The following is a 24,997-nucleotide window of genomic DNA, read 5'->3' as shown; positions in this document are numbered from 1 at the left end:
GAGAAATAAATCCTAAAAATACATTTTCATAATTTGTGAAGACCACTGTGTGTTTTGGGAGGCAGGTTATGCTCACCCAGATGTGGGTTGAATCAAGTATGCTTAATCTGTGTTTACAAACTCAGAATTCCAAGAGGGCTTGGATCTGGGGCATTGAGGAGATAAAACTAGTATAGTCTCCACTCAGCTGTGAATTTACAGCTTCATTTATACATGCTTGTTTAATCTGTGGAGTATTTAATTACCCTTTAAAAGAAAATAAAATTATATTTACCATACCGCTTTTCATCTTATGTGAAATACCCATGGAGTGTAATTATCAATAAGCACTATAAAAATGTAACTTTTATATTGGGAATGCTGAACTGATTTTCTGGTCTACCTTGTTTAGTAACTTGTCTTCAGTAATGGAAAAATCCTCAACAGCCTAGTGATGGAAATGATAAATGATAATAATATATAATGATATAATTTTTTACATGGAAAATCCTACTGTATATAGTAAGAGTCTGTACACTGTTTGTAAACTTACATTTTATGTGTGAGCAAAAGCACAGGAGCTCATGAAAAAGTCAGTCACCCTTCCCTTTTATATCCTACCTAACAGAAGTCCATTTGCCATAGTAGAAGTCCATCTGCCTTTATTCTGGCTACTGTCACAGACATAAGTTAATCCAACTCTCTCTAAAATTTATTTTAAAAGGTAAATAGCAAAGCCCCTGGACTTTATGGGCACAAAAGTCTGACGTAATTATTCCACTTCAATAGCCATGCTTAGTTTAGGACCTTATGACTTAAGTTACTTTCATCTGGTGCACATACATCACAATTGGCTTCAATTTAACTAGCCACACATCCAATTGGATTTAATCCAATGAGCTGCATATTTCAGCCACACTGAGAAAAAGCCAACAATAATTCAGTCTTTGGTATTTTTCAGATTTGCAATAGAGCTTGTTTAAACAAATAATTACCAAGGCTTCTAACTTTAACAAATGCTTATTTTAACTGTTCAGAAATGCAATTTTATGGATGTTAAGCAGGTCCTATAATCAGAAAATTCAATTCTGATTTTAAGATTTGTGATAGAAGATGGAACTAGAGCCTTTTTATTTGCAGTGACATCAACCTTTAATGTGTCTAGCCAGCTGTGCAATTCATTTCACAGAAACTGGTGGTATAATTGGCTCTTTTCATATTTTGCAGTTATATGATAGCATACTGTAAAAAAAATAATTAAATGGTCTTTGAATGGCACAAATGCAGTAATTTATATGAAAATAGATCTCTTACTATTTCATTTGAGCGAGGTCTTTCTTGGTTTGTTTTCTTGTTGTTAAGATTGGGGACAAAAGCTGTTCAAGCCACTCCAGCAGCAACACCTTATCCAGCAATACGTCCAGCAACAGTGATGAAAAGCACTTTGGTTCTGGAGACCTGATGGATCCTGAGCTGTTGGGATTGACATATATAAAGGGGGCCTCTACGGACAGTGGGATTGATACGGCTCCCTGCATGCCTGCCCCTCTGCTGGCCCCTCTGCACCTGGCTGGCAGCAGGGCTGGAGTGCACTGTCACACGGAGCCCTGGGCAGAGGCTCCCGAGGCTCCCGGGCCGGACGATGATCCAGCTAAAATCTATGCTGTTCATAGCTATGCCTCTGCTATCTCCACCAGTCACACGGCTGAGGGCAGCATGGGGGACCTGAGTGAAATCTCCTCTCATTCCAGGTATGCCTTTCATATATGAATTATGAGTTATGAGTTATAGACTCGTGTGCAGATGACTCTTTTGTGTTGTTGTTATTCTGTTTATCCTTCTTTGAAACTGAAAAGATTTTGATGTTTTCATTGTATTCAAATGCCTGTATGAGCAGCTTTCAAGTAATTTTTGATGAGTCTGCCTGGAAAGCATAGCCAGATCTTCTCCCAGATCTGATGGAGGCTTTATACGTGACCCTTGTTTAGGTTTTTAAAATTGGGAAACATCCCTGAGTAAAAGAGAAGTTTGCCCCTTAACTTATTTCACATACTTCTGTTTTTTTTAGTACAGGACAACAAATTACCTTGGAGTTAATGCTGAAGGAAATCAGAAAAATTGGACAATGGGCAATTTTTACATGTAGAGAAACTACATTGCATCCCATCCCCCCTAATTTACATTATTCTGATGTATGCTTTACAGTTTTGCTTGTTGAACAGCATTTATTATTGATTTTCAGCTTTTCTTTTTGTTACCAATGAAATGTGTGCATGGTACATCTGTACATCTGTAAAGCTTGTTGAAAGTACACTTCTATAGCTGGTTGCCTTTATCACCTAGTTCCCATTTTATGGTGACTTTGAAGTTGAAGCTTTGGTCTATGTGTTAAGGTTTTTACTCTGTAAAGGAGAGAAGGAAATGGTTTGTTCTTTTTTCCCTCTGATTTTCCTGTTTTCAGTGTCAATCAGTACAGGAAAATAAAATACCTTGTACACTAATTTGCTTATTTGCTTGATATGAATGAATTTGTCTTGTATGGTTATTCTGAAGAAGTTTATTCTTTAAGGAAATGTTTGCTTTAGTTTATTTGAAATAGGTTTTAGAGTCTTCACTAAAAGTATGTCTTAGTGCCTCTAGTGCTATTATTCATAATAAAAGGAGCTCTTAAAATTATCCAGAGAACTATTTGATGTAGCTGAAATTTACTTCTGTTAAATTTGCTGATAATTTGATAATAGTGGATCTGATTGGAAGGCACAACCTAATCTTTAATCAACTGGTGAAATTATTGTGAAATGAAAAAGTACAGGTTTTATGATTAGGAAGATATTTCAGTAATTCCCTATGTAGTTTTTTATGTAAATGTGTGTGTACATATTTACTTTAAATTGCACACACAAATTGAATATAAATATATATTTTTTTTTTCTTGAATTTAGGCTTTTAGTTTTGCATCAATTTGCATAGGCATTTCAGCAAGCTGAATTCCATGCATTGTTTGTTCTAGAAACTCATCACAATTCTGTTCTCAAAGAGCTTTAATGTGCACACAGTTGGTGTTTAGAAAATTACTGTACCAATTTTGCTTCATTGATTTTAACCTTGAGAAAAACTTAACAGTGAGAATTATTGTCGCATACCATGTGAAGCATTTCTCATTTGTTGTTTCATAGCATATTTATTTTTTCCTTTTGTGTGTTTGGTTCACTTTTCCAGTGGGTCACATCATTCAGGAAGCCCATCAACACACTGCTCTAAAAAGAGTGGCTCCCTAGATACCTCCAAAGTTTATATAGTGTCGCAGAGTAGTAGCCAACAGATGTCTGGGTCAATTTCAAAACCATACCACAGACAAGGAGCAGTGAGTAAATATGTCATTGGATGGAAAAAATCGGAAGGAAGTCCTACACCTGAAGAATCTGAAGTTTCAGAATGTCATGAGTAAGCACTCTGTTTTACTTTGTTGGGGGAGGAAGGGTAGGGAAAATAAATTTTTAAATAGGATAGAAAAAAATTACAAGTTCTGTTTTTCCTTTTAATGTTCGGTGTTTTTTTCAGTACCTTTATGTATCTAATGAAGCTTTACACTGGAATAATCCATGAGAAATATGTTGTTCTTAGGTAGAAGAAAAAGGCTTGAACTCAAAGGAAGACATGCAGTACCTCAAACATAGAGCTGGCTTCAAAATCATCTTTGTGGATAATGTCCTTGCTTTCTTTTTGTGCACAAGCTGTTTGGTGCTGTTTCTCAATAAACTCTAGTCAGCCACTGTCTATCTCAATAAATTGAAAAGATGACATGCAGTACTGGATTTTCAGATATTTAATTTGGATTATTCTTTGTTTAATGGGAAGGGGTTATTTTCATCTAATTCCTGATTTTGCATGTGTGCCCATTTATGGCAAGAGTATTTTTTAAAAATACATACTAGAGTATATATGCTATAAAATATGAATCTGAAGTTAAACTCTTAAATTCCCAATTCTCAAAAGTAGAAGACATTATTACCCACCTGTCCTGGTTATTTGTGTTCCTTTCTGTTAACATAGAGGTGATCTAATTTCTTTCCCCCAGTTTTTTTAATTACATAAATTGTTTGGTCATACTAGTATTTTAATTATAATGCGGTGACTTCAGGGTTCCCACAGATTTTTTGATTTTGAAATCAATGAACTACTGAAACAATGTCTCCTTATTTTGAATGGCAGCCTTAAAATAAAATTGCATAATGAATTGGCATATTTAGACTGAAACAATAGCAATTTAGAAAATTATCTTCTAGATAGTTCTGTTCAAGAACTATTAACTGAATATGAAAACACTTCCTATATCAAAAAATATTTTCAGATTTTTCCATGATACATATATTGCCTCACCTCTTTCTTTCTAGGAAAGCTCTCTGTATCACAGAGAGGAAATCTCTCTTTGAGGATAATTATGTTGAAATAAAATAGCGTCTCTGATTAGCAGTGATGATGAATATCAGGTCAATTGCTCAATGTTGTGCCACTGTAGGTTATAATTCACTGAGAATTACACTTTACCATAGCAAAGCTTATTTCCTCTCTGCTGAAGACAGTCACAGATGAGGCTGCACTTGGCAGTGAGCAATGGCTTCCAGTGTGTGTTCTCTGAGAGTCGAAATCTCCAGCTCCTTTGATTACATTCTCAGAGTAAACCTGTTAATGTCTTGTCTCTCCTTTCTGACTGGAAGGAGCTGAAGGCTAATAATTCAGTTTGACAGCCTTTTGTTGGCTGTAACTAGATTTTTATGTGCTGGTAATAAAGGAAGACACCTGTTTAATTTATCTAAATAGCTTTATGAAATTGCTGATAATAAAATATACTTACACTGGGCAATTGATTGCCAATACACTTCAAACATTGCTGTGATTGTGAAGCTGATGCTATATTGTACTATAAAATATTGATTTTTTTTTTATTTGTTATGGAAGTAAAAGTTGAAGTATTTTGTGCTGAACCTCTGGAAATGTTGAATTAAAGATCAATCGTATTGATAGTGAAGTGTGGTGTGTAAAAAAGAGAGAGGCATGTTAGGAGAAGCAAGGATTATGCTTTTTTAAATTGTTCTTTAGAATTCCTAAACTCCATTTCTCAATGGTTTAAGAATTTCATTTTGTACCCACAAACAGTTTAATAATGGTAAAATGATAAAAAAAAATTTCTAAGCAGTGTGCTGTGTAAGGAGATAATTCTAGCAATTCACATTGACAGAAAATGATTGCAGCCTTTCAAATCCAATTTCTTGCTAAAAGCACCCATTTTCTCAACAGAGTATATGATGATATTGATGCTGTGACTGCATCGAGTCCACTCCAAACTTCTGTCAGGAATGCTATTGTTGAAAGCCAGCAAGTCTTGTCCAAAGAAGATTTTCTGAAGTTGATGCTGCCAGACAGCCTCTCTATGGAGGAAGGGAGAAGAAAGGTTGGCTACTTTCTTTGGCTCTCTGTTTTTCAGTCCTTCAGTAACCTTGGAAATGGGTTTCTGGTATGCCCAAAATTGCTGTACAGAATGCAATATTGTTTTGTACAAGCTATGTTTATTCTATGGAGATGACCATAAGTCCCAAAATATCCTTTCCCACGAGGATGGGAAGTGTTTGATGATTATTTATAAAATCCAGTATTTGTTGAAATATGTCTTTTCCTAGCTTGACCAGAGGTGGGTGCAGGTTGAGCAACTTCATTCCAATTTGAAAGGTTAAAAGTGACATTTTCAAGGAAGAAGGCCAAAATTTGAACATCTTGTGTGGTACTAAAGCACATGAATGAAAGAAGCCCACTTTCCTGTGCCCTGTAATAGGCAGTACCAACAATTCTGCCATAATCCAAATCAATTTTCTGTAGGTATCAGTGGCAGATGCTCAGAAGGCATAATTGTCAGTGCTACTGGAGAGCCTGGATCTAATCTTTATAGTAAGAAGACAGTTGGTAATGCTTAATAGTTCACAATAAATAGATAGTGATCTTAAAATTTGCTACTCCCCAAAGTAAATGGTTCTGAATTCTGTGCTTAATGTGGAATAAAGAACAAAGCAATTAAATTACTTGAGATAATTGTCACACTTCCATATTAACCCACTGTGCTTATACAATATACTAAACAGCATTATCATCTTGTCTGAACAAAAGTAACACATGGGAATCTTCTAAGTGCAGAGTTGAATTTAAAATTCACATCATATATATTTTATAATATGTGGTATGCTAAGTGTGCATTATATATGAATTTTTGTTCATCATGTCCTAGAGGTTTTTGTGATTTATGATTGATACAATAATTGGAGGGGTTTTGTGAAGATTCTGAGAACTACCAGTGTTTCTGGCTACCTAAATAAGAGTCAGCAAAGAGAGAGGAGGTGTGGCTGAGATAAATGACTGCTGTCCCCTTCCTCTCCAAGGCACCTAAACAAAAGTTAAGTGAGTGAGACCACAGGCCCTGACTCTGAAGGAGCCCCAGCCATAGGAGTTGGCAGTGTACAGTCTGTGGCTGTGCCTTCATAGAGGGTAGTAATCTTGATATTGCTGAGCCAGGTACATTTGACAGAAATTAATTTCCTGAATATGTGAGATTCTATGCTATATTCACTGTTTGTAAAAGCTATTCCTCTTAAGCAATTGTTCTCTGTAGGGAACGTGGAACATACAATTAATTACAGAGGAAACATGTAAATGTTGTATGCAGGACAAACCAGTACAATAATTAAGGCACTAACTGTGCTTTGTAGATGTAAAGAAAACTCTGTTTGCAGTGCTGAGAAATTACTTACCAAGTGGAATGGTCCAGCTTTACAATACAGTAACGTCTTGTTTTCCTGTAGATATTTGGGTTGTGATCTAAGTAACCTTTTGAAATGCATAAGCAGTTTTCCCTGATCCCTCTTACCCTCTTTTCTAAGCCTATTTTGTGATATCCAGAGAAATGCAGTGTCTGAAGTCACTTTTATCATCCAATGAATTATATAGCAGCATAAATCAGTTCAGAATGTTTAACATTAAAGTGTGGTCATTTCATATTAAAATCAAGGAGTTCTATGTATAGTCTTGCATGCGTGTTGCCAGAGTTGGTAACCTTATACGCATTTCTGTAAAACATTGTTGTCATAAGGCTGTGAAGTTTTCATTTAACATTTCATGATTAATAAAACCGCACAGTATCTGAGTAATTCATGGTGATATGTTCCAAAATATTGAGAGGAAGTTTGAATATCCAATTCAGTAACTCTTTTAAAGCCCCAGTAGGCTGATATGGTAGAATAAATCTCTGATCTTCTATATTAGTTCAAGAATTCCAGAGTGCCTGTCCAAAAAAACACTCCCAAGAACTGATGATGTAATGTGATTGTATTAATCATTTCAACCAGCAATATGTGTTCTTTTTTTTATCTACAGTTTTCATTTTATGGCAACCTTTCCCCACGGAGAACACTTTACCGCACACTCTCTGATGAAAGCATATGTAGCAACCGAAGGGGATCCTCCTATGCCAGCTCTCGGAGCTCAGTGATAGACCAGGCCTTGCCAAATGATATCTTGTTCAGCACTACTCCACCATATCACAGCACACTGCCTCCCAGGATGAGCCTGACTCCTGGAATGGGAAATCTGAGAAGTAAGTCATTGTCGCTGTCATTGCTGAATTTGGAATATTTGTAGTAAAGTCAAAATGAAATAACCAAGTATTAAGTGAGATTTTACTTTTAAGGTCAAATTAAGAAATGTCAAATCACTGCTCTGGTTATCCTAGTAAAAAAATATTTGGTCAGCAGTATATGCTCATGCCTGCCATTAGTTCAATTCACATTTGTCATGTTTGGGGACAATACTCGCTTTACTTCACAAAGATTTATCATGAGACCACTGATAGGCAAAAACTTTGTCTGAAGATATTTCTAGTTATTTTATTTTCCAGGGTGACCTAATTAAGCCAAGCTGGCTTGTTTAGTATTTTAATTATTTTATGTGCATTTGAATTATTGAAATATTCACAAATATACTTGAAATAATAGCTAAATGAAACAGCTTTTGTTTAGTTGATCCTTTTAGTAACATCTTAAAGGAAATGTGCAATAAATGTTGACTTTGACTTCTATTTCCAAATTGAATTTGTTGATATTTTCTTTTAACATATTAGTAAAACCTATACAAATGACATTTCATTTTTAATGACAGCAGAAGTGTAGTCTGAGGAGCTGAGTTAAAACTATTTTATGAATGCAGTTTTTTATTTGTGACGTTTTCATAAGTAAAACCTTTAGTGTCTGCTTAGTTTGCAATAATTCCAGGTGAGCTATGAAGTTTGTAGTAATTTTTTTTAAAAAATTGAAATAAAAGCCCAGTTCTACACAGACAGATATCTATATTTAGATTAAATATCTATTTGTTTACTTAATAAGAGTGATTTTTTTTTTCAAAAATGCTGAATATATATGCTTCTCAGTTAGTTTAGGCTGACATATATTGAACATCTGGAGAGCAAAAAAAATCCACCTCTTTTTTTTTTAGCTACTCTAATATTGCATCACAACTGACTGCAATTTAAAAAATGGACTCTGAAGTCCATAGTTGAGAAGGGTGAATTTCATGAAAGCATTAAGGACATTTTAGGCCCATGTCCAGGGAGAATGCATCTGGCTAGATGATTTAAAAGAAGTAGCAATAAAAAGGACTATGTCATTCATCATGTCCTTCAGGAAACAGGAGTCATCTCCTAACTTTGAGAAATAAACTTCATACAGAAAACACTTTTCTAGTTAGAGTGGCCTCAGACATGATACTGAGTTTTGGTCACTAACCACTGGTTAATTTTGAATTGGTATCTCAGATGAGTGCTGAATTCCTGCCTCACATGGGAATGCATGCTTAGTGTACCTTTTGACATTCTAATAATATTCTTCTATCAGAATGAAACTCATTACTATAAATTTAATCTGAGAGGTTCCTATTCTTTTATGGATAGCAAATGGAGATCCATTTTGTTTCACTGGAGATTAATTCAGTAAATTTTTGTAGTGTGTGAAGGAGCTGTATCATATACAGTTAGGCATCCTGACTGTATTTTCTTGTTTTTGTTTTCCTTTATGTTAGCCTTGTTTTTTAGAGCCATTTCTTGTGCTGTAAACATGCAATGGGATCAAAACTTCAGCTTGCTTTTCTTCAGGAGATTGGCACAATGCAGTTGCCTGTGTACATCCAAGCTTTATATTGCTCCTCCAGTACTGATATTTTAGTGGGTTCTGTATTAATTCAGTCTTAGACACCTAATATTTCATTCTTACTGCTTCTTAGATAGAGGAAGTTATATATACACACGTATATAATGGGAAAAAACCCCCATGAAATCAGTATCCTGTCAGTCAAAAATTGATCCAAGGCAATTCATGCTGTTTACAAATGCAACCTCTATTTTCTACTTCTGGTTCTGTGTTTTAAAAGTGCTAATCAATGCCAGCTATATAGAATCTTTTGTGCTATTTGTTTCAAGGAAGATTTAATTGGTTATCTGTAATTACACTCTGGAGAAAAACACATCATGGCTTGCCCAACTATGTTTCAGAAATAAGGCGAGTCAGTATCTCCATATGAGAAATTAACTTTGGCTCTTTTTAGGAAGGTTTTTTGTAGTCAGTGCCTAGTAGGTATTTACATTCTACAGCTGTGATGTGCAAGATTTATTTTTCATTTATAATTTTAACATGAGGTTGTAGTTTCAGATATCAGGATTTGTAGCCTGTCATAGTAATTGTGTATGTGATCTCAAAGCATTTTAATTTTACTAATATTTAAAGTTAATAGATATCAGTGGAAATAGTTTGGGTTTGGCTGAAATCAATTTTAGAAAGTTATATTCTTGCATATTATGGTCCAGAATGAAATACTGTGGCGGCACCAAATCTCATGATTTCTCACTTGCTCTAGCAAGGAAAAAAGTGTGATTAATACATAAGCAAGTCAACACAAAAAAGAAAGGTTAATAGGTGACCCTGAAAACTTTCAGTTTATTGGGAAATCAGAATTGAGACAGAATGACCACAAAAATAAAGAAACAGAAACTTCACCTGTGTGTGAGGTTGATTGTAAGAAGATGATGGGAAAAGTGAAGCTATAGGACTTTTAAATTATTGTTTTATCACTGGAGAAGTGATATGAAAAAAAGGGTTGCTTTCAGTGAAACCTGAATTGCAAAGTCTGACAGCCCAGTGCTGTTGACAGAGACCAGTCCACAAATGTGGAAATACTTACTTAATTTTATCTTATTTTTAACTTAAACCAGAAAGGAGAATTTGTTTAGGTAAGAACTCTGGAATTTTACCTTGGGGACGTTAAGGTTTCCCTGACTGAGACAGAGCTGTTCATACTGAATGATTCTAACATGCAGTTGCAGGTACAAATCTATGCCCTTCTTGCAAATTCATGGCAGGTGAATGAACAGAGAAAGAATTAAAACAATGAGAAACACTGATACTGAGCTAGTGTAGTAACACAAGTTGGGAGCCCAGGGAGACATGTGGAGACAATCTGATTTACATGCAGGCGCTGTGAACCACTCTATCATGAAGCACAAAAAGAGAGGGGGAAGAGAATGCTCTAAGTGATAAACTGGCAGGATGTTCCTGTGCTGTGAGGAAAGGAGCAAGGTACAGGATAGTTGGCAGTGAAGAGGGTCATAAGGAAGGGAATATTTTACTGTGATACACAAATTCTGAAAGTTCTCAGATTATACATGCCAGAGGGAAAAGGCTGCCAGAAGTGCAGGAACTGTCTCTGCAACGATGTTCATAGATGAAAGTCTTATCTTCAAACTGCCTTACTACCCATGTTAGCTTCAATCCAAAACTAAACTTGTTGATAAGAAGCAATATGAAAATGAAAGAGCGTCACTCTATATTGGTGATGTGCAATGGTAGCAGTTTGGAAATCAGTTTGTCAGCAAGCAGATAAAAGCTGTTGATTAATTCACACAACCAAGGGAGAATGTGTTTGGTGTTACTTGTTCTCACACAATGAATGGTTCAACTTAGTAGAACATGAGACTGTCTTCAATAAGGGAAGGGAAGGAAAAAATGGTTATCAGAAGCACAGTGCATGAGAGCCTACGAGCAGGCTGGCATCTCTGAAGGGAGAATTTGGGCAACCCTAGGCAATACTAAAGAAGGGAAGAGTTCAGCAGGCAGAAGTTGTTGCTGAAGTTGTCTTTTAATTATAGTGATATAATTACTGATTGCAGGAAAGAAAAACAGACATCCCACAGAGAGTGGAATTTACATTTGTGTGAGATTTGATGTATTTCTTCACCTGCAGCTGCTTTGGAGAAAATCGACTTGTTAAATGACATGTCTAGATTGAAGCAAGGACTTAGCATATAGTTTTTTCATGATCTACAATCTCTGCAGAAAAGTCGAGCAGCATAATTGTCTTGGAAGTAAAATAGGTTAAGCCAGGTGAATCTTTCAGCTTTCTGCATAACTAGTTACTCTTTGAATATGGATGTATGTGGGACCAACAACCACTAGTTTCAGGAGCTGTGTTGGAACTGAACTGACCATGTAATTTTGTGGAAACAGGGACTCCTGATAATACTTTATATTTTTATGCAACAATAATAAAAATAAGTAAAATTCCTAAGTGTAGGAAGTGACACAACTGAAAAGACCAGAAACTACAAGATCAATAATTTTATGCCAAAATAAGTACACCAAATAAAATAATCTTTAAAACTGAAGATAACACTGAAAACGTTTCCTCAAAGGAAACTGTGTTGCTTCAAAAGTCTATCTTGTGTGACCAATCTGTAGTGGCCTACTAGATGAAGCATATCCTCCTGGACACAGAGGCGAGCGTGCTTAAGCATCACTTGCCACCTTTGCACAAATCAAAAAGGGAAACAGGCAGCAGCTGCTGATGTGGCAGTCCTACACAAATATAGAGTGAGACAACAGCAAGGTAAGAGGAGAGTGGAAGAAATGCAAAAACAGGAGGCTAGAAATAATTTATCTCACCCAGAGCATTCCTGGAATACAAACAATATTCTCTGAAATTCAAAGGCATCGAGGTCTATGTCATTAGAGCTCATGTTTGGTATTTTTATTCTGTTTCTTCTTCCCCCTCTTTTCGCTCCCCATTGCAGAAAAACACAATTTATGTCTGGAAAATGAATTATTCTGCAGTGGCATACTCATGCATGTTCAGTTATTCCACTTAGAATTTCAGCCATCAGCATGAGCACTTGCATTTTCAGAGCTATCAATATTCAAATCTCTACTCTGGCAGGCATTCTGCAGTTGAGTGGCTCTGTCAAGGCTTATGTAGGATTGAATAGGATCCACCCTAAGGTGAACTGAGGTTCTCACAGAGACAATGCATAATGAAAGATGACTACTGGTGAATATATCACTCCTACACTTTAATTTGGAGAGCTGGCAGAATCGCACTGGGAGCAGGCTTCTTCCTGACAGGTTTCACAATCAGCCTCTCTGGGCTGATCACACAAAAGCAAGTGCTGTCCCTTAGGGCCTGCCTGCTGGTCTAGAACCAAGAGCTGGCTTGCCAGTCTTTCAAATAAGGTATTCTGTCTATTTTCCACAACAGGGATGTGTGAATCATTTGTACTTGCACAAATAAGGTTCTTACCATTCCCACATCAAGTTCAGAGACTGCTCTGAATTTCAGCTTTCAATATATTTGCACAAAGCTAGCCTTAGGTAAGGCTTTATGTATGTTTATACAAAACTGAAAATAAAATTTTAGTACTGTATGAGTAGATATATGTCTATATTATATTTTCCATTTCGTATAACATCCACTTTTACATACTGAGTGTTGCTATTGAGAAGGACATTCCTACAGAGTTTTGTCATGCCACTTCCAAGTGTAATATAACAATACTCCATTTTTCATAAAAGTGTAGAACAAGATAAATTCCACAGCGGAGAGAGTTTCTACCCCTTGTGCAGGGACTTCTAATTTTTGGCAGAGGATTGTAAGCCTACTTCACTTTCTTTTTCCTCGTATTTTGTATCCTTTTTAAGCAAGGTTTCTGCAAAGAATGGAGCTTATCATATGCTTCAATCATTGCTCTGTGCAGTAGAATGCTTTGTAACAGCCTACTCTCTTTGGATTTTTAGGTCAGAATCTTTAAGTCAAATGGACATTACTATCAGGACAATGACAGCATGCCATTTCCTTAAATGATAATGTATCTTCCACTTGTATGAATGTATTTCTTCATTGTTTTTTGTGTTTGGTCTTTTCCTGAAAAAAAATACTCTTCTTACATATTATAGTTTAAATCCCTGGAATAACTAGATAACTAGAAATTTACTCCTGAAATATTTGAGGAAAAATTACTATTTTGACCTTTTTGTTTAATTGGAATGGATATGTTTGAAGCAAGAATTCTCTTTGCCTGACTACACTATGTGATAAAATGATTATATTCCATTGCTGGCTTTATGGTTAAGATGAAATGTGATTGCAAATAATAGTTTTGGTTTATGATCAGTTTCAAGAAACTCTGTGTCTCTGTTCAGTATTCTTTTTAACATGTTCATATTGATCAGAGTGAAGATTTCTATGGATAAATTAGGGACATGTAAAGCTGTTCGAGAAAGTTACAAAAATTTAACATCTCCTCTACTAAAATGTATGTTTGTGGTACATTCTAGAATCTGCATAACTGAAAGGTTTTTTGGAACAGTTTATAGTATATACATTTCATTTAATATATGATCTGTGTACCTTTGACAGTGTGTTACAGCTCATTCTGAAATTCACCTGAGTCTTAACATCCTCAGAGATACAGCTACAAATATTAAACTAATAGGGTAATATTTTCAATGTGAAAGGGAGATTTGGATATAGGCTAGAATTTACAAATGTATTAAAAGGAAAGTAGGTGGATTTTTTAATTGCTTCTGGAACAGGAATATTTTCAGTCTCAGAGTAAAACTCTGTATGTAAATATTTTTCATGTTGCTTCACAAATACAACTGTGTGTATCTAGCAAGCTTTCTGCTCAGTGCTCAGGTTTAATATGCTGTGCTTTAGAATGAATGTTGCCTACTCACAAAGTATTCATATGAAAATGTGAGGGACACATGCAGTAACACCAAAAATACCCTTTAAAACCTTCCCATCTTACTTTGCCAACATTTAGAAATTGTTCCACCCATACTGAGTATTAAGCAGGAAAAGACAGACACAAGAGAAATGAAGATAAGCACTTTTTGCTTACACATTTTTTCCAGATCATTACAGTAGCTTCAAAATTAATTGTACATAATTGTTATAGGAAGACTAATTATTGTGTTTATTGTTTAGATGAATTCTGGTTCTCAGATGGGTCCTTATCTGATAAAGCCAAATTCAATGATCCTGGCCTGATGCCCCTGCCAGACACTGCCACAGGGCTAGACTGGTCTCACCTGGTAGATGCTGCACGAGCGTTTGAAGGTAACAGGAAAATTTGAATAAAGATCAATGTTCAGTACACAACCTTTTTATATATATATATATATATATCTTGTATAGCCACATTCTGAAGTAAAAAAATCCAGTGTTTGCCTCTGTAGCCCTTTAGTTCTTTTGGCAGTACCAATTCTCACTGTGGAAGATTGTCACTGAAAATTTGGGGTCTTCATGATACTCTCTATATCCATTTTAGATGCAATTCCTCCACTTTATTGCCTAAGTTTCTTCTGTAATCAAATTAAAAATCAGATCTTTGAAGGAGAGATTCAAAACATTTAAGTTAGATGTTTAAAATCAAACTGGGAGTAACACTTCCCTGAGTTTGTTGTGTTTTGTTTATAAAGTGGCATGTGTAGTCCAAATGATGTTGTGATCCCTCTGTTTTCATAAGCCCTTGAAGACCAGGAGAAATGTACAGTATATTTTCCAGTAGCAAGATTTGGGGTGCAGGACATAGACCAGGTTTGCTGTATTTAACTACAGAACCAGATTAACCAAGAAAAAAACCTCATCCACCTCTGGGAACTAAACCTACATTAATGTCTAAACAGAGAAAACAGATGTTGGTTTGAGTGTTTACATGAATATGTATATTTTGTGTTCGTTTGTGTTTTGTTGTTTGAGAGGTGTTTTTTTAGTGCTGTCCTAAAATGTCTGACATTTATTTACTGATATTGCTTGCTTTACTGAGTGTAATCTATGGATAAGGAGAATGTTACCACAGTCATTGTTGTATAAGATACAGGTCTTGACTTCCTGAAAATTGTCTGTGAAGTTAGTGATTCAGGCCTTTTTAAACTTTTTTTAAACCATGTAAATCAGTTTTCTCTTTCCTGATTCCTTCCCAAAGTACGAAGTGATTTAAGTTCACTTGGACCAAAAACTCTTCAGGACTGCTTCTTACACAAGTTTAAATGGCATTATGAGAACCCAAACCAACAGCAACAATTAGGAATTTGAAGAACTGTATTATTTCTTGACCTGATGTGCATTCATTACTATTCAATACTACTCAGACATGGCTGTGGTAGCTGGCAGGAAATACTGTGACACCGAGAATCGTGACAGCTCTTCCCATGCATTCCTACTTTTGATTACTCGGGGAACACCCCGCTATTGTTACTGACATCTTCAACTACTGAAAAAAGGTTTGCATCAGTAAATGACTAGCTCTGTAACTTTGAACTTGAGGAATGTTTTTAAATGCTAATAAACTTGTTGAGTTCAGCTGAGTGAAAGATCATTCTGTACCAACTATGCTCCTGTACTTTTAGCTTTCTTTGAAAATTAATAGATTTTCATTCTTTTTACTATCTAGTATCATGATTAAAATAATTTCACTTTGGTTAGTGTTATATAAGTGTAATTACATTTGAATTTGAGAATGAGAGGTGGAACAATACAGCTAACCCACAGTGTTCTATCCTAGGGAGAAAGGGTATTCACTTGTTGCATTTTAGCTGCAAATAACTTAGATATATCTGCAGATAATGCTGAAGAACTGGTGGTCTGAGTCATCAAATATAAGCTATTTATTAGATGTTTTTTGAATTATTGTAAGGATTTGAATAGTAAATAATAATCTATTTTTATATGAAGGAGCATAATTCTTTTCTGTTTAGGACTGTACAGCAGAGACATTTGTTTATGTATTAGATGATTTATACATTTTGACTAAATTTATAGTGCTGCAAATTTTTGAAATTTTTGCAAGGAATGAAATTTTTAAACCCTTATTCAGCTTCATCCTATGTCTTGTAATTTGAAAGTCATTTAAAAAAGAATAACTGATAGGCATGTCATAAAAGATCACTGGAAAGGAATGTGTTGCATATGAATTAACAGTGCAGTTTCCATATGTATTTTAATGTCATTGACCTAAAAGCTGCTTAAACTTTCTATTTAAAAATAGCTTGGAACTGCTGTTCTGTATCCCATCAATGTGAAAAAGAGAGTGGATGATGCTAAAGTTTGTCCACTTCTAAAAATAAAACTGCTTTGATCTTTTCTTTAAACTCAGTTAAAATGGGATCACATTTCATATAGGACCATATAAAACAATCCAAAAAAGTAAATGAATACCTGCTTCCCCACTTTCAATGGAAAGGATCAGTAAAAAGATAAGAGTTTTTTAATACTTAATCTGTCAAATTAGAGTTTTTCTCTAGTTTGGCTTTGGTAACCTGATATTTGGAAATTGTGTTATCTTCTAGAACCTAGATACTGGACTTAATCTTATTTTTTCCTTTGTACAATGTCTTTTCTTACTATCAGTTTATCAGGATTACCAATCTGATTCCAAGATCAGAGTTTTTCTCTTGTGATCTCTCCAGATTATGTGTTCACAATTTATAAGATTTGATCAGTTCAACATTCCTAATGTGGGCCTCATGATGTTTATCTGTCTTAAGAAGCAATTGATTAATGTGAGATGTAGACTTTTTAGGTTCTTATATTTTTGCCATCAACTAGATTAAGAATTAGATTTAGTGAGCAAGATTTTTGCTACCATCATCCATACTCAGAATTTACTTATGGGTATAACAACAGCAGTAGTCTCATTTTTCACTTTCTTCCTCTCCTCAGATGAAAGTGGACAAGGTTGTTTATTAGTCTTACCTTTTCCACTGAAGCCTTGCTCCTGTGTAGAACAGCAGTTTTTTAACTGTGGTCCATGAGGGTGGAAGAAGCTATTATTTTGTTTTGTGTTGGTTTTAATTGAAAGTATGGGGATAATGCTTTTGACTTTGTCAGGATTTAATTTTCACTGCCTTTGCTTGAGAAGAGCCTTTGTGGGACGCTGAATATTTACTTCAAATTTTTTTCTGAAAATTTTCTGTTATTCCTTAGACAGGAACTCACAGTGTAATGGAGAGCTGTGCATGCATTAACTCCACAAGCTCCAGAAGCTGCATCAGGAAAGGGATTTTGCTTGAGCTGCCTCTGTGGAGTGGAGGGCCAGTGCCCATAAGCTGGAGCACAGTGGAGCATTATTTTAACACTCTGCACCTTTGCAAGACATAGTTTGGACTCTGATATTTCTCCAGAGATGATATTTTGCATGCATGCTAACGTTAGTCCAGTCAGTAGCAAAGGGAATCCTTCCATTTCTGTCATACATGCATAGGCTACTTCCAGTTCCCTTCTCTGATTTCATTGGCAAATGCAGAGACATAACCAGGGAGCAGTTCACATGATGGAAATACTCTGCTGTGATGTTTTTGTATCCATCCCTGCAGCAAGCAATAAAAAATAGATAGGACTGTAGTGACTGTACAGCAAAGAGGGAGGGCAGTTGGGGTGAAAAGGAAGACGTTAAAGAACTGAATAGAAAGAAAGCATGCTCAACTGAGTAAAGATAAAGATACGGGAATTTCTAGAAGAAATTGGAAAGCCAAATTTGAAAAAGGAGAAATCCCAGAAAAGACTAAGGGAAAATAAGAGAATTAATTTTTAGTTCTCTTTTAATATTATCCTTCCACTAGATCTTCAAGTTAGGGAAGAAGGACTGACCTTCAACGTCTGTATTATGTTGCTGATGACTTTTTAGATCTTCTCCATGTTTTGGGGACCAAAAAAGAGAAGCATTTTTGGATTTTCACACCTGCTACTGTAATTTTAAAAGACAACTGACACAAATACAAATATTGACTATTGTTATTAATAGAACTTTGTACTATTTGTTGCACTTCAAACTGGGTTTATTATGCTTTAAAAAAGCTGTTTAGTGTTTGATAAGTCATGAGCATTAAAAGCCTAAGACAGTCCTTCTGATGTCCCTTCCTGTTCATTAAAATTGGTGGTTTCAACTCCTGGGTTTTATTCCAGGTTATTTTTATGAATGCCTACTGGTTCCAATCAAAATGCAGAGTTTCTTAATGCAAATTTATCTTTGCAGAAACATCTGTGCTATTATAATTAATGTTATTTTAATATTTTGATTTAAAATCTTCATAGCTGAATGTAATGCCACACGTAATATAATGAGAAAGAAGTGAATCATTTAGCATGACAGATAATTATTTTAACCAAAGTAGTGTGTTAAACTGCTAGAAAAAGAAAAAATCACAATATTTAGTTAACATTTGGTGATTTCTAGGGCATGCATGTGTAACTCTTTTTGCTTCAATGGATATGTCAGTGTATGTTTGTGGGTAGACTTTACCTTAACAATGAGAAAGTGGCTTCATGCACTGTACTCATTTTAGCCTTTTCTGCTTCCAGTACATAAAAATTGCCTGGAGTTTTTTCTGGCCTATGTTAGTTTTCTGGAACAATGAAAATCCAGATTCAAACTCTTAGTGGTTCCAGTATGACTCTTTTACTGTAAATTTAAACATTACTTTTTGTCTCATCTTTAGTCTTACTAAGTCAGTTGTTTAAACTTTTGATATAAAGACCAATATATTTTTTGCAAGTTGTTTTCTGTGGGTGGACTCTGGAATTTGGCAGGGACATCTCAGTTAAAAATAAGAGTTCTGAGATTTACATGTATTTTCTTCTGTTTAGCATATACATTTTGCTTCAATTAATAGGAGGGGTCCCTGTAATTTGGAGGAAGCAGAATGTAGGTCTACAGCATCATACCCAGAAATACACTTAATTTTTCTTCATAAAAACAGTTGCTGTAATGAAAATGTTAATGGTGTGAAGGTGAAATCAGTAATTATCAGTGTAGTTCAGACTGCTTGTTTACACTGTCTTGTTTCTGGTCTACACTTCTGTGTTTGATCTGGGAAACTAATTTTAATTTATTTTCACAAAGGAAATCTATTTATCTTAGGTTTCAAATCTGCAAATTATGTCATTGATTATGTGTTTATTATTACCTTGCCTTATTGTCAGCACATATGGTATAGTCATGTTCATATTTGCTGAGATCCATCAGTAGTCAGAAATAAGGCTAAAAGAATGGGAAGTGTGCTGCAGTCTTTCAAATTGAACAAAATCAGACATGCAACTTTTGTTTCATTTTATTACAGAATGAATTGGCGATCTATGCTATGCTGAAGGGATTTTTTAAACTGACAAAACGCTTTTTAGTGATTTCCTGGTTTTGTTTGGTAGAACTTGTCCTTCCTATTTGAAGAGATCTGGCCTGTACTTCACTGTTTGTGTCCTTAAGAGTTTGAAGGATTGTCCTCTTATGTATCCTGCTGAGTTGCCACGCTGTGTCTCAGTACTGGGTGCTGCTATTAGAGATGTGGGGTGTGACACCTCGTGCTTGCTGTAATGTTGGTGGTGTGTAGAAATGGCCTGGCAAGGCTGGGAGTGAGAGCCAGCAGGAGCTGCACGGGGAACATCCCACTGCGTGCGCTGCCGCAAGGGCCACGGCTGCTCCAGTGGAGATGGACTGTCTTGTTCATAGGAACATTCTAAATCTTATTCCAGGTTTTGACTCAGATGAAGAATTTGGGCCGTTCTGTCATCAGACGCCGTTTCTAGGTGATGGTCTGGGATTGATGACTTTTGTAAACTTTTTTTCATACCTCCTATGTTTGCACGTTTGCATGATAATGCAAGCTTTGGTGGGGTGGTAGAGCAAGGGGAGAAAGGGCAAGGCAGGCATGTTGTCGCCAGAATTCATACAAGCCTACAGACATGGATTTTGTTTGGCAGAAATAAGCTAAATCAATCTCCACAGAATATGAATTTTAGTTGGGTTTTTTTTGGTTTTTTTTAAAGAAGACAAATCCTAATGAATGCATCATTTACTCCTGTTCTGTGCAATGATGATCTGCATGGCATACTTCTATTATGTGGTGACTGATGTATTTTGGCAACCACACTGTATATCCATAGGTAATTGCATCTGTGCTTGTTAGATTATGTTCTAGTGAAATTCAATGCAGATAATAGAGTGCCTTAGTAATACCTAAAAACTCAATTGATAAAAAAAGTGTGAATTTATTTGTTTTCAAGTATGCAGATTACCATTAGCTTCTGCAAATGCTTGAGACAGTAAAATAGTATGAAATGAACAGTGAAGATTTCTGAGGAATCTCTAAGTCCATGGAAAAAATGCAAACCTTTTTGCTGAACTATTATTGTCATTAGTTGTGGCCCTGAATTCTGTAGTGGTTTTCTGCATATTTCATCAAGACCAATTTACTGCTCATATCAGCATTAAGTGGTCCAGACAAAACTGTCAAACTGCTGATAGATGTAAAAAAATTGCTTTGGGGTTGCCTTTGGATGCAGGTGTGGGGAAGCCAACTAGTTGGTGCATACATCTGCTGATTATCTTCAAAGCTGAGATGTAGAAGCCTGTATCCATATCTCTAACTGAACCAGGATAATGGCTGTAATACAGACTTTTATGTTGTCCAGTTTTAGAGGTATCCTTATGTTACTTTTTTACAGATCAGAGGGTAGCATCTTTTTGCACCTTGAGTGATATGCAGCAAGCTCAGGGCTTGGAAGGAACACAAGAGTTACCTTTGGATGAGAGTCCCCCAGATGGAAAAGATTTTCTTGAGGATGCTGGGTATGTCAGAATTAAAGCATATTTCTTACAAAAGTATTTCAAGGAATGATTTTTCCTAATGTTGCATGTCAAATTGCCCATATGCATGTTCTATGGCTGTTTGTTGCCTTGTCTTATAATTTCTTTAATTTTGAAAAACATTATTTCTTCAAATCAACTTCTCTCTCACTGCAAAGGTCTGTAACACAGATCAAGGTTTCAGATAATCAATTGCAGAGTTTCAGATAATCAATTTTTTCACTGTATTCCTCCTCTACAATAATAATTTTTGTTACATTTATTTCTGTTTTCATTTTAGTAGAACTAATAACAGGAGCTCACCTCTGTAGAATGCAATAACCTGATTGGCAGCAAATGTCTCAAACCTTGGAACAGGGTCTATCCTATCTTTGCAACTATTTGCAAACCCATAATTTTTATTTTATACAGCGGTAAATTAATCAAGAGAATCTGTAACAGAAGACTGCAGAATTTATGCCAAACTACCCATTTCTTCAAATTCTTCCCAGTGCTCAGGGAAGTGATTCCTTTGTTTTCCTCCCACCCCTCCACCTATCCTGCTCTAAGGAGTATACTTGTTAATTTAAAGATTATTCTTATTATACCAATTCAGCAGTATAATCTGTCCACCACCACACTTTAAAAGAAAAACACATCTTTGATTAGTTTTGCTCTTCAGTTGTAGGAATGGAGGAATAGGAAATGGAGGGGAAAAGTCTTCTTGCTTGCTAGACTATCACGTTTTAATTTGAACCAATTTTACACAAATTAGCTAGCTTACATGGTAAAGCACATTTATTGTAATGACTTTTAAGTCCATATCTTTCCCCAGGCTAATGATCAGTAAGGATTGCAAAAGACTGTTAAAGATGTTCCCCTTTTAGCCATGGCAAACTTGTCAGATTTGTGCAATTGCATGAAGCAGCTGACTCAGCTTTGTGTGTAATGCCTCTCTCTTCACCTGCTCTCTTTTAGACACAATTGCTCACATGATGGCTAATTGCATCCATAATGTACATGAAACTATCTCCCACAGTGCTCATTGTCATTCAGAAAACAGAAGCTGTTCTCAGTGTTTTCCTTCAGTCATGCATTTGATTAACCTGTGGCAATATTTCATGTGTTTTGACCTTTAAACAAAATATTTGTCTCCATTAAGCCATAGGTTTATCCTTTACAGAAAATGACACTACTGCACAGCAGACAAAACAACTCTTTACAGCTCTTTTGGTTTGCAGTAATTACTGCTGCCTCTTGCTTGAGATTAGAACAGTCCTTATCAGAAAGCAGCTTGTTAACCTATGTGCCTGCACACCATGGAGCAGTGAGTGTGACTTGTGCTGTGAGGGTATGTGCAAGTCATTCCTAAAACATTCCTTCTTAAAATCATTGTTACTTCTGCCTGATTTGCATGAGAAGCTGTGTCATATTTTAAATATTGCAGGACTGGATTTATGTTCTTTTAATAGTCTTTTACTGATGCTGGTTTTGCCTCTATTTTCCTAACTAAGCCTAAACTTATCAGTTTCCTTTGCTATTACTAGAAGTGTAACTCTGCTAAAGCTGGGAAAAAATGTTTTTCACTATCTCAGAGTGAAGGTAGTGGTTTACTTTACAGGGAACATGCTCCAAGTACTCTGACTGGCAAAGTAAACCAGCTGGAAGTCATCCTCCGGCAGCTACAAACTGACCTGAGAAAGGTAAGAGACCATGAGCACCATGGCTGCTCCCTGGTTTTTGTAGTTGTGTTTTTACACAGGGATCACCAAGGGCTTGAAAGAAGTACATCAGGTAAACTAGACAGTAGAGCTCCGTGGTTGCTCAGAGCACTGAGGTGCAGAAGGTCCTGTGGGAAGGGTTATGGGAGGAAATTCACCCAAGGCTGAGTAGTTTACTCCGGAGCAACTGTCCTACAAATAGTCACACCCTAGAAAAAAGGAAACGCTTCGTCTTCATTTATGGTACTTTGGATTCAACAAAGGATAGGGATATGGACAGGGCACCATTGCTAAGTAGTTAGCACTCTGGTTTTGTCATCCTTGTTGCCTTGTGCTACCTTGGTCATGTAGCAGTGACTTGATTTGTGCTTCATTTGCTGTCAAAATTCTGAGCTGGAGATAATGCTAGTATAATAGAAATGAGACTGCTTTTGGTACGAAAATCATCATGTAAGGAAAAATTTTGAAATTAGATATTTTTCTTCCTTAAAAAAATGCTTGAAATCAGTTGCTTACAACTTGGACTCTCACATATGATTTATTATAGCTAAAAGCTTCTTATGCTTTTAATGCTTGATTTTTAAACTTTTTAAAATTTTGTTAAATGGTATAAACTCTTAATTTTTTCTATTAAAGTAACAACTAGTTTTCTTTTTAGCTTGCAGTATTTGCTTGGAATGAATGAGGTAGCTGGAGCATATTTGGGGAAGTAAAGTTAACAGTTGTCAGAATTAATCAGGAAGCTCAACAAAATAAAGCTGTTATGACAGAAATATTAGCAACAAAAATAAATGTTGTCATCACAACTACTCACTTTGCTCAACTTGTGTCTTTGTTAACCAGGAAAAACAGGACAAGGCAGTTCTCCAAGCAGAGGTACAGCACCTGAGACAAGATAACATGAGACTTCAGGAGGAGTCTCAAACAGCAGCTGCTCAACTAAGGAAATTTACGGAATGGTTTTTTAATACGATAGACAAAAAATCCTAATGGCTGGGACCCTGCAAAATACTTATTTGAACAACATAACAGCTGTATCTTTTGAATTAGCAGGGTAATAATTTTCACTGTGTTCACAATCCATTTTAGGTGTTTCTGCTACATTTTCTGTCCAGCTTTATTCATCTGAAAAGGAGAGAGGACTGTGGCAACCCGTCTTTAAATTCATATGAAGAAAGCAGAGAATAGCAGATACTTGTTTGTGTGCAGATGAATGTAAAAAATCCTTAGTGTCATTTTAGACATTTTTAGAAGTTACTCTGGCTGGGGCTTGCCTGAAGAGGAATATTTGGGGTTTTAGTTCCTGCATTTCAGGTGTGCTGGTGAAGATGTTAAAGCAATTTAAATTAGCTTGGGCTTCAGTATTGTAAGATAAAAAGAATAACCAGACATATACTTTAATGTTTAAAAGGTGCTCTATTTTTTTGTATGTACAGTAGTTTTATTTCCACAGTCCACATTGTCATAGCAATAAGAATGGAGGTATAGTGAATAGTCACAGAGCTGTGTTTATAAAATGTTAGCACTGAAGTGTTTAACACTAGTTTGGATGCAGATACATTAGAGATTATTTATTTGCAGGAACAAATGGTGCCTGAATATAAACAGTGTTCTGATTTTCTAAAAATACACATGCCTTGTAAATGGCTCACTGGGGTTAGCCCACTCCCAACTTCAGTTCCTTTTGTATAGTTGATGTTCAGCTAAACAATTACAATGCTTAACTATTGAAATCATGTATGGTGTGAGCCAACCAATCAGTTGTACAATGCCAAATTTGTTTATCTTTGTACAGAAGCTTTGATCAAGTGTCTTGTATTTAACACCTTTATTTAAGCTTATTTAACCTTAAATTGTTGTTTTTATAAAGTTTGTTTTATCTGCACTATGGTGAGGTCAGTTGGTTGCAAGTTGTAATATTTTGAGCTTGCCAAGACTGTACTGAGGAGTTCTAGAAAATTCTAACAATTGGATGCTGCTAGTACACAATTGATTTGTTTGTATGCTTTAACATTTTTAACTGTTTAATTTGAAATGAACATACATCCTGCTTTTTTAATAAATGTTAAAAATCTAAACCTGAAATATTTCATCTTGTGTTATCTGTAATCATTGTTGCCAGTAGTAACTCGGATTTCTGTTCAGCTCAGTCCCTGGGCTCTACATCCAGAGACACTTGAACCCCTCAGAGCTGTCAGGATCCCTCGTTACCAAGCAGGAGTCACCTCCATTATCACAGTTAATTTCTTTGGTGCATCCTGTCCTGGAACCTCAGAGGTGGCTTCCCCAGTCCAAACAAAAGCTGTTTGGGCTGTTC

General features: G+C 35.8%; 1 protein-coding gene across 4 annotated transcripts in view; it reads left to right on the top strand.

Moving 5' to 3' along the window:
* The window catches only part of SIPA1L2 (signal induced proliferation associated 1 like 2), a 124,406-nt gene extending 99,641 nt beyond the window's left edge, over positions 1–24,765 (top strand). The window contains exons 15-23 of one of the 4 annotated variants that reach the window (XM_033054204.2): positions 1,342–1,730; positions 3,199–3,423; positions 5,278–5,431; positions 7,399–7,618; positions 14,326–14,457; positions 19,867–19,920; positions 20,839–20,962; positions 22,581–22,662; positions 23,524–24,765. In XM_033054204.2, coding sequence (XP_032910095.1) covers positions 1,342–1,730; positions 3,199–3,423; positions 5,278–5,431; positions 7,399–7,618; positions 14,326–14,457; positions 19,867–19,920; positions 20,839–20,962; positions 22,581–22,662; positions 23,524–23,670 — 1,527 coding nt within the window. In that variant the 3' untranslated portion in view covers positions 23,671–24,765. The remainder of the gene's footprint in view (positions 1–1,341; positions 1,731–3,198; positions 3,424–5,277; positions 5,432–7,398; positions 7,619–14,325; positions 14,458–19,866; positions 19,921–20,838; positions 20,963–22,580; positions 22,663–23,523) is intronic. The other 3 variants (XM_033054206.1, XM_033054205.2, XM_033054207.1) reach the window with 3 other exon arrangements.
* The last annotated feature ends 232 nt before the right edge of the window (positions 24,766–24,997 follow it).

The sequence above is a fragment of the Catharus ustulatus genome, chromosome 3, assembly GCF_009819885.2.
Source record: "Catharus ustulatus isolate bCatUst1 chromosome 3, bCatUst1.pri.v2, whole genome shotgun sequence".
Taxonomy (NCBI): Eukaryota; Metazoa; Chordata; class Aves; order Passeriformes; family Turdidae; genus Catharus; species Catharus ustulatus.
Note: the sequence above shows the minus strand (reverse complement) of the source record. Positions and strands in the feature narration are given on the sequence as shown.